The sequence below is a fragment of the Antechinus flavipes genome, chromosome 5 (genome assembly GCF_016432865.1).
Source record: "Antechinus flavipes isolate AdamAnt ecotype Samford, QLD, Australia chromosome 5, AdamAnt_v2, whole genome shotgun sequence".
Taxonomy (NCBI): Eukaryota; Metazoa; Chordata; class Mammalia; order Dasyuromorphia; family Dasyuridae; genus Antechinus; species Antechinus flavipes.
Window position 1 is genome coordinate 165,118,567 of NC_067402.1, and position 15,406 is coordinate 165,133,972.

The 15,406-nt window shown below is 32.6% G+C and overlaps 1 protein-coding gene across 9 annotated transcripts in view; it reads right to left on the reverse strand.

Annotated features, from left to right (window-relative positions):
• CELF2 (CUGBP Elav-like family member 2) overlaps positions 1–15,406 on the reverse strand; it is a 974,186-nt gene that overhangs the window by 467,138 nt on the left and 491,642 nt on the right. For all 9 annotated transcript variants that reach the window (XM_052000334.1, XM_052000335.1, XM_052000330.1 and 6 more), the window contains one exon: positions 10,704–10,739. Coding sequence is in view for 2 of the 9 variants with exons in the window: in XM_052000324.1 (XP_051856284.1) it covers positions 10,704–10,739 (36 nt within the window). In the remaining 7 variants the exon portion in view is untranslated. The remainder of the gene's footprint in view (positions 1–10,703; positions 10,740–15,406) is intronic.

Below are 15,406 nucleotides of genomic sequence, written 5' to 3' on the forward strand. Positions count from 1 at the left end.
TGGAAGCTTGACTTAGATGAAATGAAAAATTTTTATCTGGGAGGAAAGAAGAAGAAATCTCTTTAACCTCTCTTGGGGAAGGGAGAGAGAGAGAGAGAGAGAGATGAAGAGATTGCAGCTGCAGAATTTTGGGTAAGTAGTAAGACATATTCATGTCTGCATTAGTTTAGTCAAATTGTTTTCATTTTGTTATGAGGGAGAGTTTTGATGAAGGGAGAATATTGGGAAATATTGTGGTATAATAAAAGGTGTCAATGAAACTTTTTCTTTGTCATTAATGTAAAGTTAGGATAGGAGTTGACCTTTTTTTTTTTTTTCTATTTTGTGGAGGCTTATTATAAAAAAATGAAAGCAGCAGAAAATTTATCCAAACTAATTAAGATAAATGGCATTAGATATGATAAAAAGATTTAACTATTAAAAACTGTACAATTTCAACATGGATTTCCAAGAGAATTGGAAGGGTAACGTGGTACAAAGAGTACCACAGTCAAAGATTCAAGAGATCACTGAGATTGATTTTAATCTCTGCTATTTAGCAGGAATGTGACCATGGTGAGGGGAGAGGGAGTGTCATGTAATATCTTAAAACCCCAGTTGTTCTCTTCTGTAAAATGCAGATAATTACCTGAAAATTCCTACCTTATAGAATTATTATAGAGGTTTACCTTTCTTGGATTGACTACAAAGAGACAAGCTAGGTAATCCAGAGGATAGAGCATTGGGCCTGGAATCAGGAAGACCTGAGTTCAAATGTGGCCATAGACACTTACTAGCTATATTACCATGGGTAAGTCACTTAAACTCTGATCCTGTTTCCTCAACTGTAAAATAGGGACAATAATAGTCCCTAACTTCTTAGAACTACTGTGAGGATAAAATGAAAAAATATTTCTAAAGCACTTAGTATGGTGCTGCCATATAATAAATGCTACATAAATAGTATGCCTTCCTTTTTTTTCCTTACAATTTGATCTGGAGATAGCAGAATTTTCTTTTTGAATTTCTAATGAAATCATCATCATCAAAAACAGGAAATATATGTTCAGAGGACTCTGGAAGAGGACTTATCACCTCTGGAAATCATGTTCTAGAAATACATATATGTGCATATCTGTATATGTGTGTCTGTCTTTATATATAATTTTCTTTTTAAAAAATCAACAATTCTCAATTATTTGGGTATTGATATACAAATAGATGTGTTCCTAAATAGGTAGTTTGAAATGAAAATCACTTATATTGAATTGTATTTTGCTATTGACACCCATTATAAAGTGAAAAATGTGTTCTCTAGGAAAAAAAAATCAAGATTATTAGGCACTGGAGGATTAGGTGAGGGAAGAATTGACAAAAGAAAGCTAAGAAAACAAAGCAAGAAATAAATGCAATAGTAACGTGAGTTTTGTTTTTAAAGCAAATTTTGATTCTCTCCTTCTTGCCTCCATTTCTTCCCCCATTATTATCTGGTTTTGTTATTAAATTGTAGCAGAAGAATCATAACTGGTAATGAGCTTCTTGTCATGTGGCTTAGTGATGTCTTTGGTCAAAATAGAAAGATAGCCTTTTGCCCCTGCCACTGATTGTATTTTGTTGATTTCTAATTTCCTAATAATTTATTTTTCAGTCATGAATAATTCTTTGTGATCCCATTTGGAGTTTTCTTAGCAATAACACTGGAGTAATTTGCTATTTCCTTTTCCAGTTCAATTTACAGATGAGGGAATTGAGGTAAACAGGATTAAGTAATTTGCTAAGAATCACATAGCTGGTATTTTGAGACCTGATCTGAACTCAGGAAGATATTTCTTCCTGATTCCAATCCTAGCACTCTAGCCAACTGTGCCACCTAGCTGTTCTTTCCAAATAATTAAGACCAAAGAAATTAAATTTCAGAGGGGATTATCATATAATGAAGTATACTCAAGAAATGTCATAAAATGAGGTAGTCAAACAAACAAAGAATTTTAGATTTTTGTCCTTAAAACAAAACAAAAAAACCCACATACATACAAAAAACATTTCACTAAATCTTTACATCTCTCCAAACTATTATTCTTTTCTTTCTCAGCCAGACTCCTTGAAAAAGTTATTATTTATATTTATACTTTTTCTATCTTTCATTTCTTTACCTATTTGATTCTGGTCTTCAAACTATATCATTCTACAACTGCCTTCTCCAAAGTAAACCAATTGTCAAATCTTATGGTTGGAATTCCCCTTCTTCACCTATCTGCTGCATTTTAAACCTTTCCTCCTGGATACTACACTCTGTCTGGGTTTTAGTGACATTACTCTCCTAGTTTAATTACTCTCTCATAGTTTAATTTACTATTTCCTATCAAGACTTAGCATTTTCAATCTCTTCTGATAGCTCCTAAAAGGAGCTGTTTCCCAAGGTTTTGTGCGACACTCTCTTTGATTCTCCCACTACACTCTTGATGACTTCATTAGCCTCTGCATTTAAACTATTATGGCTTAACTATCATCTCTAAGCAGATGACTCCCAGTTTACATTTCCAGCACATGTTATCTATCTATCTAATTATATGTCTATGATGTATATATTTTTATCTTTACTTTTGTCCCCTATTAGAATGAAAACTTACTGTAAGTTGAGATTAGCTAATTATTTGTCTGGTAACTCTAATACCTCACATAATACCTGACATATATTAGGCTTGTACTAAATGCTTATTTATTAATTATTTAGGAATTTTATTATATATAATAATTCCTGAACTTTCTTAAAGCATTAAACTACAGGACTATTTATTCTTTTATATGTTATATTGACTGATAGTAAAATGGAATGAATATGATACTGCCTTTCAAGATCTTGCACCTGTTAAAACAATCAAAACTTATGTTGATGCGAACTTCAGGCCCTCTTTCACCCTGCTATTAGTAATATGACTTCGATTCTGGTTAGGCATCATTTACACTAAAATTGTTCCCCCCCCTAAGTTATCCTAATTAACCATTGTTTCCATTCCATTTGGATAATTGGGAGTTTCATTTTAATTTAATTAATAACCTCTTAGAAGAAAATGTTATCAAGCATGGCTAGCAATCTGGCAACGCCTATTTTTATGTAAACACACAGAAAAAGCTGAACTGGTCTTTGCTACAAGAAGAATGAACACAATGGGTGATATAGACTATGGGAAATAATCACTTTTCACAGTTAGCTAAATGGAATGATAACTCCTATTTCCCGACGACTTTCTGAGTAAGAGAATAAGCGCGAATCCTCCATGCAGCCAGTTTAAACATTTGTTTTAATCTAGACAAGATCATTGGCTTTAATATTTATAATACAATTACAATGCTTAGTGCATGTTGCTCATATAATCTAATTTTTTTCTGGTGACTTATTATCACTAGGCTTTAATTTCAGTGATGGCAAGAATTCAAAAACACATTTAGGTTATCATTAGCAATGAAAAACAAACCTGTAGCTTGCTCAATCACCTTATGTGCATATTTCATTTCAGCTTCAAAGTCTTTTTTTTTTTTTTTTTTACTACCAAGACAAACTAAGCTGTTCCATGATTTGCACATTTTTATAGTATATTATCAACTGGTGGCCAGCTAAGTTAAATTAATGCTATGAAAGGCAATTAAAATTGAAATACTCTATCCCTGTGCAATATTTATGAATGGCCTTTCACAAATTTCAAGACAGTCATAGCCAATGAAAACTAACCCATAAAGCTGCTATAAAATGCCACTATCTTTCTAGTTACATATCATTAGGAAGCAGTTGCCTGAACTGTGATTTTTCCATTTCTTAGATGACAGAGGTAAGTACTATTTTAATGACTAAAAGGATAAAAAGAGCTAAGGGGCATGTATCACTAATCATTAGCCAAACAACAAATAAATTCATTTCAGTGCTTGGTTCTAAAATGTATTAAGGCATTCCAGGGCTCATTTATCGATATAAATCTGGAGAAATCTGAATGAGACAAAGAATAGAACAATTGATTTGAATTCTACTAGATAATGCAAATGAATTATCAAAAGAAATATTGTTGGATGCCAAGAGAGATATTATTTATCATCAAATAATCCAATTGCTTTTGTATTAGTGGAAAGCAAGTATATACTAGTAAATGATGTCCCAGACCATCTCCTGAAGACAGGAGTTGCTTTTAAGCATAAATGAGAAATAACTGTCATGTTGTTCTTCATATCTTTTAAGCTATGCATTGAAAGGACAGCAGTTACAATAAAGATTTCTCTGGGAACATTATATATTTTCAAGATGACTCAACCCTGAAACATGAAATAATTTTTCACAAAAATAAGTATATCATTACCAAAACACCTTCCACCAAAGCCAACAAAATAGCCCACTGTCCCTTGAGTATTAAATGGACTATAATGAATCTGAGTTGCTGCTTGATATTCATCACATAATGTCACTTAATAGAATTCAGCGTGCCACCCCAGATTTTTCAGACATCTGAGTAATTTTCATCTGCATGATTACAGCACGGTGTGTATTCTATCTGGCAGCACGTAGGTGGTCTGATCCTTAGCTGGTCTGTAAAAGTTTGGAAGTCATTCCCTATTTCATTATTTCAAGATTAACATCCATCATAAACATGGGCAGGTACACAATTTTCTCTTTTATTGTAAATGAAGTGATGTTTGGATCTACATGGTGGACTTTTTTCCACATTAGAAGACAATGTACAAACTCAGTGATGGTGTATAAAGCAGAACACATGTTCAGTTTTAAACATAAGAATAAGCATATAGTTAAAATGGGCTTTTTTTTGGGGGGGGAGAGGGAATCCAAGAAGCCAAGTCTGATAATACTTTAAACAGTTGAGTTGCAGTGAATAATATTTGGAAATTTTAAAACTGAAATTATCTTTACCTTTTAAAAATAAATACAATAAACTATGCTTATACATTCCATAACAAAATGAGATTTACAGTTCTCTTCACCTTTAATTCTCATAGTTCCTGAGGATTTCTTTCTTTCTATTTATTACTAGCATTTGATTTATTTATTCATTTGACAAATAATTGTTATGTGTCTGATATATTCAAGGGGTTGCATTAAGAATGCTGAGAGATATAAAGCTGTACACATAATTCAAAACAATTTCATTTCTTTGATCAAACTGAAAGTTCACTGAGGGAAGAGAACATCTTCTCAACAAGTAGCACAATGTTTTGCACATTCAGGTGTATGTTTGTTGAATGATTGACTGAATGATAAAATTCTAAATTCTGTTTTTGTTTTTTTGAATTGTTAATATTTTATTTTCATAACACTTTTACTTTCATTTAAAAATTTAAAAATGAAAATAAAAATGAATATTTCAATAAACAAAGATAAACAGAAAAAGATGATTGTATATGAAACTTTGAATCTCATTATGACTTGTTTTTTAAAAGTATATAGTCAATTCAATACTTCTTTCCTTCCTTTCTTCTTTCCTTTCTTCCATCTTTCCTTCCTTCCTTTTTTCTTTGCTTCATTTTTTTTTCCTTTCTCCCTCCCTCCCTACAAAAAAGAACCCTCATTTGTAACAAGTTAGCACAATCAAGCAAAAGAAATTTATAGATCAGCTGGGTCTAAAATGTATGTCCATTGAATTCTAGCCTACCACTTCTTTCTAGAGATGAGAAGCAAACACCATGAAATGTTCACTTGAAAATGGAGTTCATTATTTTCTTGATCATAGTTTTTAAGCTATTCAGACTTGTTTTTGTTAACATTATTATAGTCATTGTATAAATTGTGTTACTGATGCTGCTCACCTCACTCTGTAGCAGTTCATACAGGTCTTCCCAGGTTTCTCTGAATCTGTTCCTTTTGGCATTTCTATAATATTCCATTATATTTACACATGTGGCACAATTCATTTAATAATTTCTCAATGGAAAGTCTTTATTTCTTTGTTACCATATGAAATACTGCTTGAATATTTTTGTACATATCAATCTTTTCCTTATTTTTTTGGGAAGGTATGAACATTTTAGTGGTATCATGGGCTCAAATCCTTTTTCAAAAGCCCTTTATTGATTTTGAGTTTTGTTGTATTATGTTTAGGAAGTTTGTATTAATGTTTCTGCTTTTCTGTACCTTTTTTTCCCCTAAGGATTTTATGTCATAGTATATGATCGTGTCAAATTTACTTGTTACCTGCCTGTGATTCTGATTATTTTTACTCCTCTCTCCCCCCCCCCCCCTTCCCCGGACACATTCTGCTTCAGTCTTTCATTTTAACTCTCTGTGAATCATTCTATCACACATGCTGATCCTGATACTTTCAGGAAACTTCCTAAGACTATGTTAAAAATACATGCTGACCAGAATGGGCTACTACTGGGCTTATACCCCAAAGAAATACTAAAGAAGGGAAAGGGACCTATATGTGCCAAAATGTTTGTGGCAGCCCTGTTTGTAGTGCCAGAAACTGGAAATTGAATGGATGCCCATCAATTGGAGAATGGCTGGGTAAATTGTGGTATATGAATGTTATGGAATATTATTGTTCTGTAAGAAATGACCAGCAGGATGAATACAGAGAGGCTTGGAGAGACATACATGAACTGATGCTAAGTGAAATGAGCAGAACAGGAGATCATTATACACTTCGACAACGATATTGTATGAGGATGTATTCTGATGGAAGTGGATTTCTTTGACAAAGAGATCTGAGTTTCATTTGATAAATGATGGACAGAAGCAGCTATACCCAAAGAAAGAACACTGGGAAACGAATGTGAACTATTTGCATTTTTGTTTTTCTTCCTGGGTTATTTTTACTTTCTGAATCCAATTCTCCCTGTGCAACAAGAGAACTGTTCGGTTCTGCCAACATATATTGTATCTAGGATATACTGCAACATGTCTAACATATAGTTATTATAAAATAAAATAAAAAAAAATACATGCTGACCTATCTTGGTAGAGAGATACTTTGGAGCTCCCTATCCCAGTGAAATTACTTGTCTAGACCCCTATATCTCTATCTTTTCTCATACATAAAATAGTTTTAGATTCTACCTCCTAATCAATTCTATCTTTTCCATTTTATGGATGAATTGATTCCATTCACATTCACAATTATGATTATTCATTGCAATTCCTCTCTATTATATCATCTTATATTTTTCCTTTTTTTTTTTGACATTCTACTACTCAATAAAGGAGGGTGATAGAAAAGAAAGAATGTGATTAATATCAGTGATCTGAAATTGGAGTGATCTGTTTCTATTTAACTGTCCTTCCTCTCTTTCCTTCAATCAGATACTGATCATTAGTTCTTAAAACATTTTTTTCATTGTTTCATTGTGTGTGAGAGAAAGGGAAGGAGGGAGAGAAAGGAAGGGAGAGAGGGAGGAAGCTGAGGGAGAGGCTAAGGAAAAGAGAACTCTTTTGTCCAGATCAAAGTGAGGTTCATATAATATGTGTATTTTCCTCATTTCTCTTCCACATTGCTTATTTTTCTTCTTATCCTAATAAAGTAAATTCCTTTTTCCTTATTTCTTTCCATATTCCTTTTTCCTCCTTTTTCTTTCCCATCTCAAGACAATCAACTTATAACAAAATGACTGACCTTCCACTCTCCTGTTCATCTTCCTTATTTCCTTTAAGGCTACTGAAAGATATCTAGTGTATTTTTCCTCATAAAATGTAAATATTTCATCATCACTTAATATTTCCCAATTGCTCAAATATATTGACCTTTTTAAAGTTTCTCTTGACTTTAATGTTTACAATGAAAAGTTCCTACTCAGCTTTGACTTTTCAAAAGGAATTCTTGAAAATCTACTCTCTAACTTACATGAACTGATGGTAAGTGAAAGGACCAGGAGACCATTATATACTTCAACAACAATACTATATGATGATCAATTCTGATGGACGTGGTCCTTTTCAACAATGAGATGAACCAAATCAGTTCCAATAGAGCAGTAATGAATTGAACCAGCTACACCCAGCAAAAGAACTCTGGGAAATGAGTATGAACCACTACATAGAGTTCCCAATCCCTCCATTTTTGTCCGCTTGCATTTTTGATTTCCTTCACAGGTTAATTGTACACTATTTCAAAGTCTGATTCTTTTTGTACAGCAAAATAACTGTATGGACATGTATACATATACTGTATTTAACTTGTACTTTAATATATTTAACATGTATTGGTCAACCTGCCATCATCTGGGGGAGGTAGTGGGGGAAGGAGGGGAAAAATTGGAACAAAAGGTTTTGCAGTTTTCAATGCTGAAAAATTACCTATGCATATATCTTGTAAATAAAAAGCTATAATGAAAATAATAAAAAAAAGAAAATCTACTCTCTACTTCTTTCCTTCCATAAGATTGTATTCAATTTTGCTGGGTAAGTTATTCTTATTTATAAGTCTTTCAATTTTGCCTTTGGGAATGTCATATTTCAAAACTGTCACTTCATTAAAGAAGTTACTACCAAATTTTCTATGATCCTAAATTTATTTCCTTATACATTTTTTCTTTGACCTGGAAACTTTGGATATTGGCTATGACATTCCTGAGAGTTATCATTTCAAGGTTTCTTTATGGAGATTATTGATAGATTCTCTTAATTCCTGGGTTCTGATAAATCTTTATTATTTTCATTTATAACTTCTTGAAATATAGCATCAAAGCTTAGGTTTTTATTTTATTTTTTTGTTTGTTTTTGGTCATGGTATTCAAGAAGTTCAGTCATTCTGAGAATACCTCTTTTTGACTGGTTTTCTAAGTCAGTTGTTTTTGATAGCAAATTCCATGTATTTTCTATTTTTAATAATTTTTTATTTTGTTCTTGTACTTCTTGTTTTTTCATGGGACCCTTGAATTCTGTTTAGTCTCTTCTAATTTTCATAAAGTCTGTTACTTGGATAAAAATTGCTACCTCCTGTTCTGAGTTATTTATTCTCTTTTAACTTATTTCCTCCAGAGCTCTTACTTCACATGCAATTCCATTTAAAAAACTTCTTGGTTAATTGCTTTTTTTAAATTAAAATTCAATTTAATTTTAGTTTCAGGTCTGCATCCCATTCATCATTCCCCTCCCCCAATGTTGAGAAAACAAAAACAAACCAAAACAAAATCCATAATAAAAATGAATAATTAAATAAAACAAATCCCTACATTAGCCATCTTCTCTCCCAGAAATGTCTCAATCTGCATTCTGAATGCATCATCCCTCTCTTTGGCGGTGAATTCTTGTTTCATTTTTTTCCAGGTACTTTTATAGCCCATGTGACCAAACTATTTTTTCCCCCCTCTTAATCTTGCTTTTTGTTTCTGAGTAGTTATTTTCTTCTAGGGCATCCTCTTTATCTATAATATTTCTTGATTTTTTTTTTCTGTTTACTTATATCTCTAACCTCAAGTACTGATTTGAGTTTTTGTTCCAATGGCAAGTTCTGTCATTTTCTGTACTCTTGGATGGAGCAGTGAGATCCTGTTTTGGCCTGTTCTCAATTCACTGGGTTCCTGCCTCCAATTTCCACTTCTATTGATGTGCTAGTCAGAGTGGTGGCAAGATCTGATGCTCTGTGGTCAGATGTCCCTAGTGTGGATTCTGCTATAGGATAGCTGTTGTGCTCTCATTTCCCAATTTTCTCTGTTTGAAATTCAGGGCCTTGTCTCCATTGAGGGTCTCACAAGTCCAGGTACTGTTAAAAGCTTTTTGCCAGTTCACCTGGGTTTATACCAACTTCTCTGAAGGAATGTATACTTTGAGTATACAGTTTCTAGCTGACTTTTTGTGCAGTCTTGGGATGGATGAATAAGCTTATTGATGTTTTTCTTTAGATTTCCTAATCATTAATCAATCAGATGCCTTTCAAAAAAAATCCTTGTTATAGTATTAGTAGGAGTCCAGGATTCCCCAATGACCTTTCACACTGCCATTTAAACCAGAAGTTTCTCAATTCTTTTTAATGGATGCCAAATTGCCATTTAGTGTCTGTAGATCATATCTTATTTATTATATATTAACAATTCAATTTTTTTTGTGATGACACATTACTATTAGGTATTGATTCCACCTATGGCAAAAATTCAATAATATAGTCAGCTTATCACAGGAACTATATTACAAATTCTTTGAAGTATAGTCAGAATTCTTTCCCTAACTCTATAAATACTTGAGCATGGTAGGAATAATATACAAGCCGCTAAGTTAGTAAGACTGACTGACTTGTAGCATATTGATTTTAGAATAATGTAGTATAATAAAATATAGCATGCTGTAATATAACAATTTCTTAATTTTTATGAAAAAATAAAATTCATGTATATATATATATACATATCAACAGCTACATATTATTATAAAAAATGAGGTAACTAGCTATTATATACAACACAAGGTCATAGGAACAAAGATTTAAAGTAGAAAAGAAATGTTAAAAATAATCTAATCCATCGCTCTTATTTTAATTAGGAGCAAATTTAAATAATCAGAAAGATTATGATGACCACTGAATACAGAGAAAAAGGAGTAACTTTGCATGTAGTGACTTGGGTGAACTCAAGTGTACACAGTATACATATGTAAATGTACACATTTACATAAAATTAAGTTGTGAATATCTACATTAGTCATTGCTGTTTCTACCAAAAGTCTATTCTCTTTTAGTGCATATCAAAAGTCATACATACTTATAAGGAAAAAATCAAAAAAACAAATAGCTTACTTTGATAATGTTCCAGATAACTCAGTAGCAGTCGCTCTGTAAAAGAAAGGGAAGAAACAGAATGGTTAAAGGATGCAAACACATATTTTCAGAGGTAGAAATATAAAGGATCACTATCATTTAGAAAATTGTGAAGATCACTATCAATCAAGGATATTAAAATGAAAACTCTGAGGTATGACTTCACAGAAGTCAAATTAACAAAGATGGGAAAATTTGTTATGAACAAACAAGACTACTAATTCATTAAGAGTGGAGTGACAAACTCTTGTCCTGGAAAATAATTTTAAGTTCTTTAGTAAAAGAAGGCAACATAGGGGCAGCTAGATGATGCAGAGTATAGAATGCTTGTCCTGAAATTAGGTGGACTTGAGTTCAAATCCAGTCTCAGACACTTGATACTTCCTAGTTATGTGACCCTGGGAAAGTCACTTAACCTCAGCAAAAAAAAAAAAAAAAATAACTAAATTGGGGGTGGGGAGGCACCATAGAGATATATATGGTTCTCTGTGCAATTCTAGTCTGGCTTCTAACACATGCTGACTGTGTGAGCAGGCACTGTAATTTTCAGCACTCAAAGACAACTCTTTAAGAATTTTAGAGTCAAGAAGATGTGGGTTTAGAACTTGTCTCTGATATATTATTATATCTATGATGTTGGGTAAATCTCTTGACCTCCTCAGAGTTCAAATTTCTCAACTGTAAATGAAGGGGTTGAGATAGTTGGTCTTTGAGATTCTATCACTAATCCTGACTCTAAGACTCTGTACTAAGCCGCCTCCATTCTCTTTCTATAATCTCTCACTTGATGACATAATCAGTTCTCATAGATTTAATTATCATTTCTAAACAGATGAAGTTTAAATGTATATATTTAGTTCCAGTCTTTCTTCTGAGCTACAGATGAGACTCTCAAACTGCCTATTAGCTATTTAAAACTGAATGTTGAATAGAAGTTTCAAATGCAACATGTCCCAAATTAAACTCATTTATCATTTTTTTTTTCACTAAATTCTACTTTTTTTTTCAGAAATTCCTCTTTCTGTTAGAGGCTCACTCCTACCAATCTCCCAGGTTCTCAACCTCCATACCCTATATACTAATATGGTCATGTCTACCACCACAGTACCTTTTGAATATGTCCCCTTTTCTTTGTTCACATAGGTAGCTACCACTTCAATTCAGATCCTTATCACCTTTTGCTTGAACTACTATATGTGTAGGGTCTCATAATTTATTTCCCAACTTCAAGTCTCTCCATTTTCCAATCCAGCCTCTATAGAACTGAAGAAGTTATTTTCCTGAAGTAAAAGTCCGTATATGTAACTCCAATAAATTCTAATCGTGCCCTACTGTCTCTGTGATCAAATATAATCTTCTCTACTTAACTTTTAAAGCCATTTACAACCTCGGTGTAATCTACCTTTCCAACCTCATTAAGGAAGGGAAGGGAAAGGAAGATAAAAGAATAGAAGAAGGAATGGAATAAGCATTTAAGTGTCTATTATGTGCCAAGCACTTTACAATTATTAACTTATTTGATTTTTACAATTCTGTGCTACTATTGTTCTCATTTTATAGTTCAGGAAACAAAAGTAGACAGAAATTAAGTGACTTGCCCAGTGTCACAAACAGCTAATAAGGATCTAAAGCCAAATTTGGACTCAGTTGTCCCTGATTTTGGTCCACAGCTCTATCCTCTGTGCCACATACCTGACCCCATTATTATATACTACTTCCTTTCCCTCTCCTCGAGTTTGAACACAACTTCCTTGTCATTTCTTCAACAAAGTACCTAATCAAGAGTCTCCATACCTTTGTACTGGCTATTCTCTAAGCAACATTCTTTAGATGAAACCTCTTCTCCCAGGTGCTGATGCTTCCTCAATAATTTGTTTAATTTATAATAATTTCAGGATAAACATACATTATTTTGAATAATCTTATCTACACCTAAGTTTTCTCCTCTGAAAACATCCTTGAGAGTGAGAAGAGTTTCATTTTTGTCTTTTTTATCTCCAATACCTAGCATGATTCCTGGCACTAAGAAGTTGCTTAATAAATGCTTGTTCATTGATATATTGTAGAAAAACTACTTCTATACAATGGTGGGGGAAATTTCCTTAGTAAGAGTTTCATATATTAACCAAGTAACAAGGAAAACAAAATACTCCCCCCCCCCACATACACACATATCAAAATAAAACAAACAAACAATAATATAAGAGGAATTACTAGATTATCCAAAACGCTTATATACTTTGGAATTGTATAGCTACATTATAAGTCCAGAAAAAGATGTATAGCTACAGATAGAGAGAAAGAGAGACACAAGCACAGCTGTATAGTCAGTTTGGCTTGGGGGGAAAAGATCTGGCCTCGAACCATGATAATTGGGCTCAAGTTTTGCTTCTATGTGCATACTGTGTGCATTAAGAACCAAGAGTAGTTCTTAAAGTTTTTATTTTGTTTTGTTCATAGCATAGTATTATTCTATGTTGTGACAAATCTAAGCACACTGGTAATTTGTGCATGTTTTATAATACCATACAATCTGAGACACAACTAATGAAATGTATCCTAGCATAAGTTTTGAAAAATGCCATCTTAAGGCTTAAAAGATACATAATAGGTATTGATTTATGCTGGTAGGGGCATTATTTTCATTGGTGATTTCTATTATAGATATATGTATAATAGATTATGTATAATTATACATATATAATTTATATACACATATGTATATGTAAAATATATATGTATGATATATAGTATGTGTGTGTACATATGATATAAAGTATGTGTGTGTTTTAACATTTTGGCTTGACAATAAGGGAAAGAAAACTCATAGATATATAAATATTTATAATATCATCATTTGTGATAAAAGAGACTAGAAACAAAATGTATGACCAAAATACATGTCTATGCAATACAATTTGATGAGTTTGACTGAACAAACTATGAAATGTAACATATAAGAAGAATTCAGAAAAACATGAAAAGGAATGTATGGAATCCTTCACAGTGGAAAAAAAAAAACTGAAAAGAACAATGAATGTAATTATTATAATTATCCAAAGAAAGACAATAAAAAAACTGTACTTGAGTTAAATTCAATGGATTCTGTTTTTACCAGAATGTAATATACATTTTTGGACATAGTCAATGCGATTTTTTTTTCTCTTGTATATAAGGTTTTTGTTTTTCTTCTTGTTTTCAATAGGGGAGGGGAAGAGCAAAGCGGGAGAGAAAATACATGCTTGCTTCTTGAAAAAAGTAAAAGTTCTAAAGAAAAAATACAGAGAAAGCACACAAACTCCCTTCTTGTTAACATTCCATAAAACACAAAAGTAGAATGAAATATTATCTTTTTCCCCCAGGGAAAATGAAACTTAGTGGCTTGAATGTTTGTTGGCAATTGGGAATTGCCCCTTATGAGAAAACAAAATGAATCTTTTCAGAAAATAAAACATTGGGGGGAAAACAATTATTTAATAGACTTAAAAGTATGGCTTTATGGCATACTAGATAAGATCTGGGTTCAGGTCCTGTCTCTGCCACATGCTGGCTACGAGGCCTGAGCTAGTCACTAGCTTCTCAGTGCCCCCAGGAAACTCCTTGAAATTGTAAGTTTCAGGGAAGGAATCAAAATGCATTTTGGGGATTCAACTGCAGGGGCTCCTTATGCTGAAGAAATGACAGGTAAGTTTTTTTTGTTTGTTTGTTTTAATCAGAATAGCATCACTTGTACATGGGATATAGAGTGGTATATCATATATGTAAATGGCCAATTAGTTTCTATAAATATAAAAATGCTACTTTTTAAACAGATATTATGAAAAATATATGCCATTGCTTGGTTCTAGGACTTCACTAGGTTTAAAGAATGTCCACTGAGAGTGTGTATTATAGAGAAAAAAGGGAGAGAAAAGATGTAAAAGCCAGCACCTTTTGGATATTTTTCAGTATCCAACAAAATCACACGTGTTCTCTTTCAAAAAAACATTCAAAGATCTTGCTCACTAGGGAGGATTTCTTCATGTTTATAGCTACCGTCAACTGCAATTTATGAAGTCATGGCTTTAAACACAAAATCTAATTTTTTTCATAGTGTTATTGGATGCCCATCTCATTGCTATAACTTCTTAATACCAGTAATTACAGAAGTCAGTGTCTGATGATTCCAATGACAGTCAAGAACATTCAGCAATTAATGGTTCAATATCACATTAATAAGAAATGACCAGGGGCAGGTTTCAGAAATAACTTGGGAAGGTTTCATGCTGATATGGAATATCACCTGTAGAGACAGGATCTTCTTGATAAGGTTGGAAACAGGGAAGCCCAGGAGGAGGAAAGGTTAAACACAGATTTTAAAACAAGTTGCCATGTAGGCTAAATAAAAGCTTTCTGAGAGATGAGGAAAGACCCTTTAGATCAACATTCCTTAACTTGTCTTACCAATTCTATATGAGATCAAATTAGAAATGAAGAGTCAGAAGAGAAACTTATCTTTTAAGATCAGCTCAAGATCAAGCTTGCATTCTTCATGAAATATTCCTTGACTGCCATGTCCTTAGAGATCTCTACTTCTTTTTAACTACTAAAGCACTTACTATCTAAGCTACTCATTTCACATATACTCCTTTGTAACATCTTTTTCATTGCTATCATGCTGTTATTTAATTTTTCATGTCTAT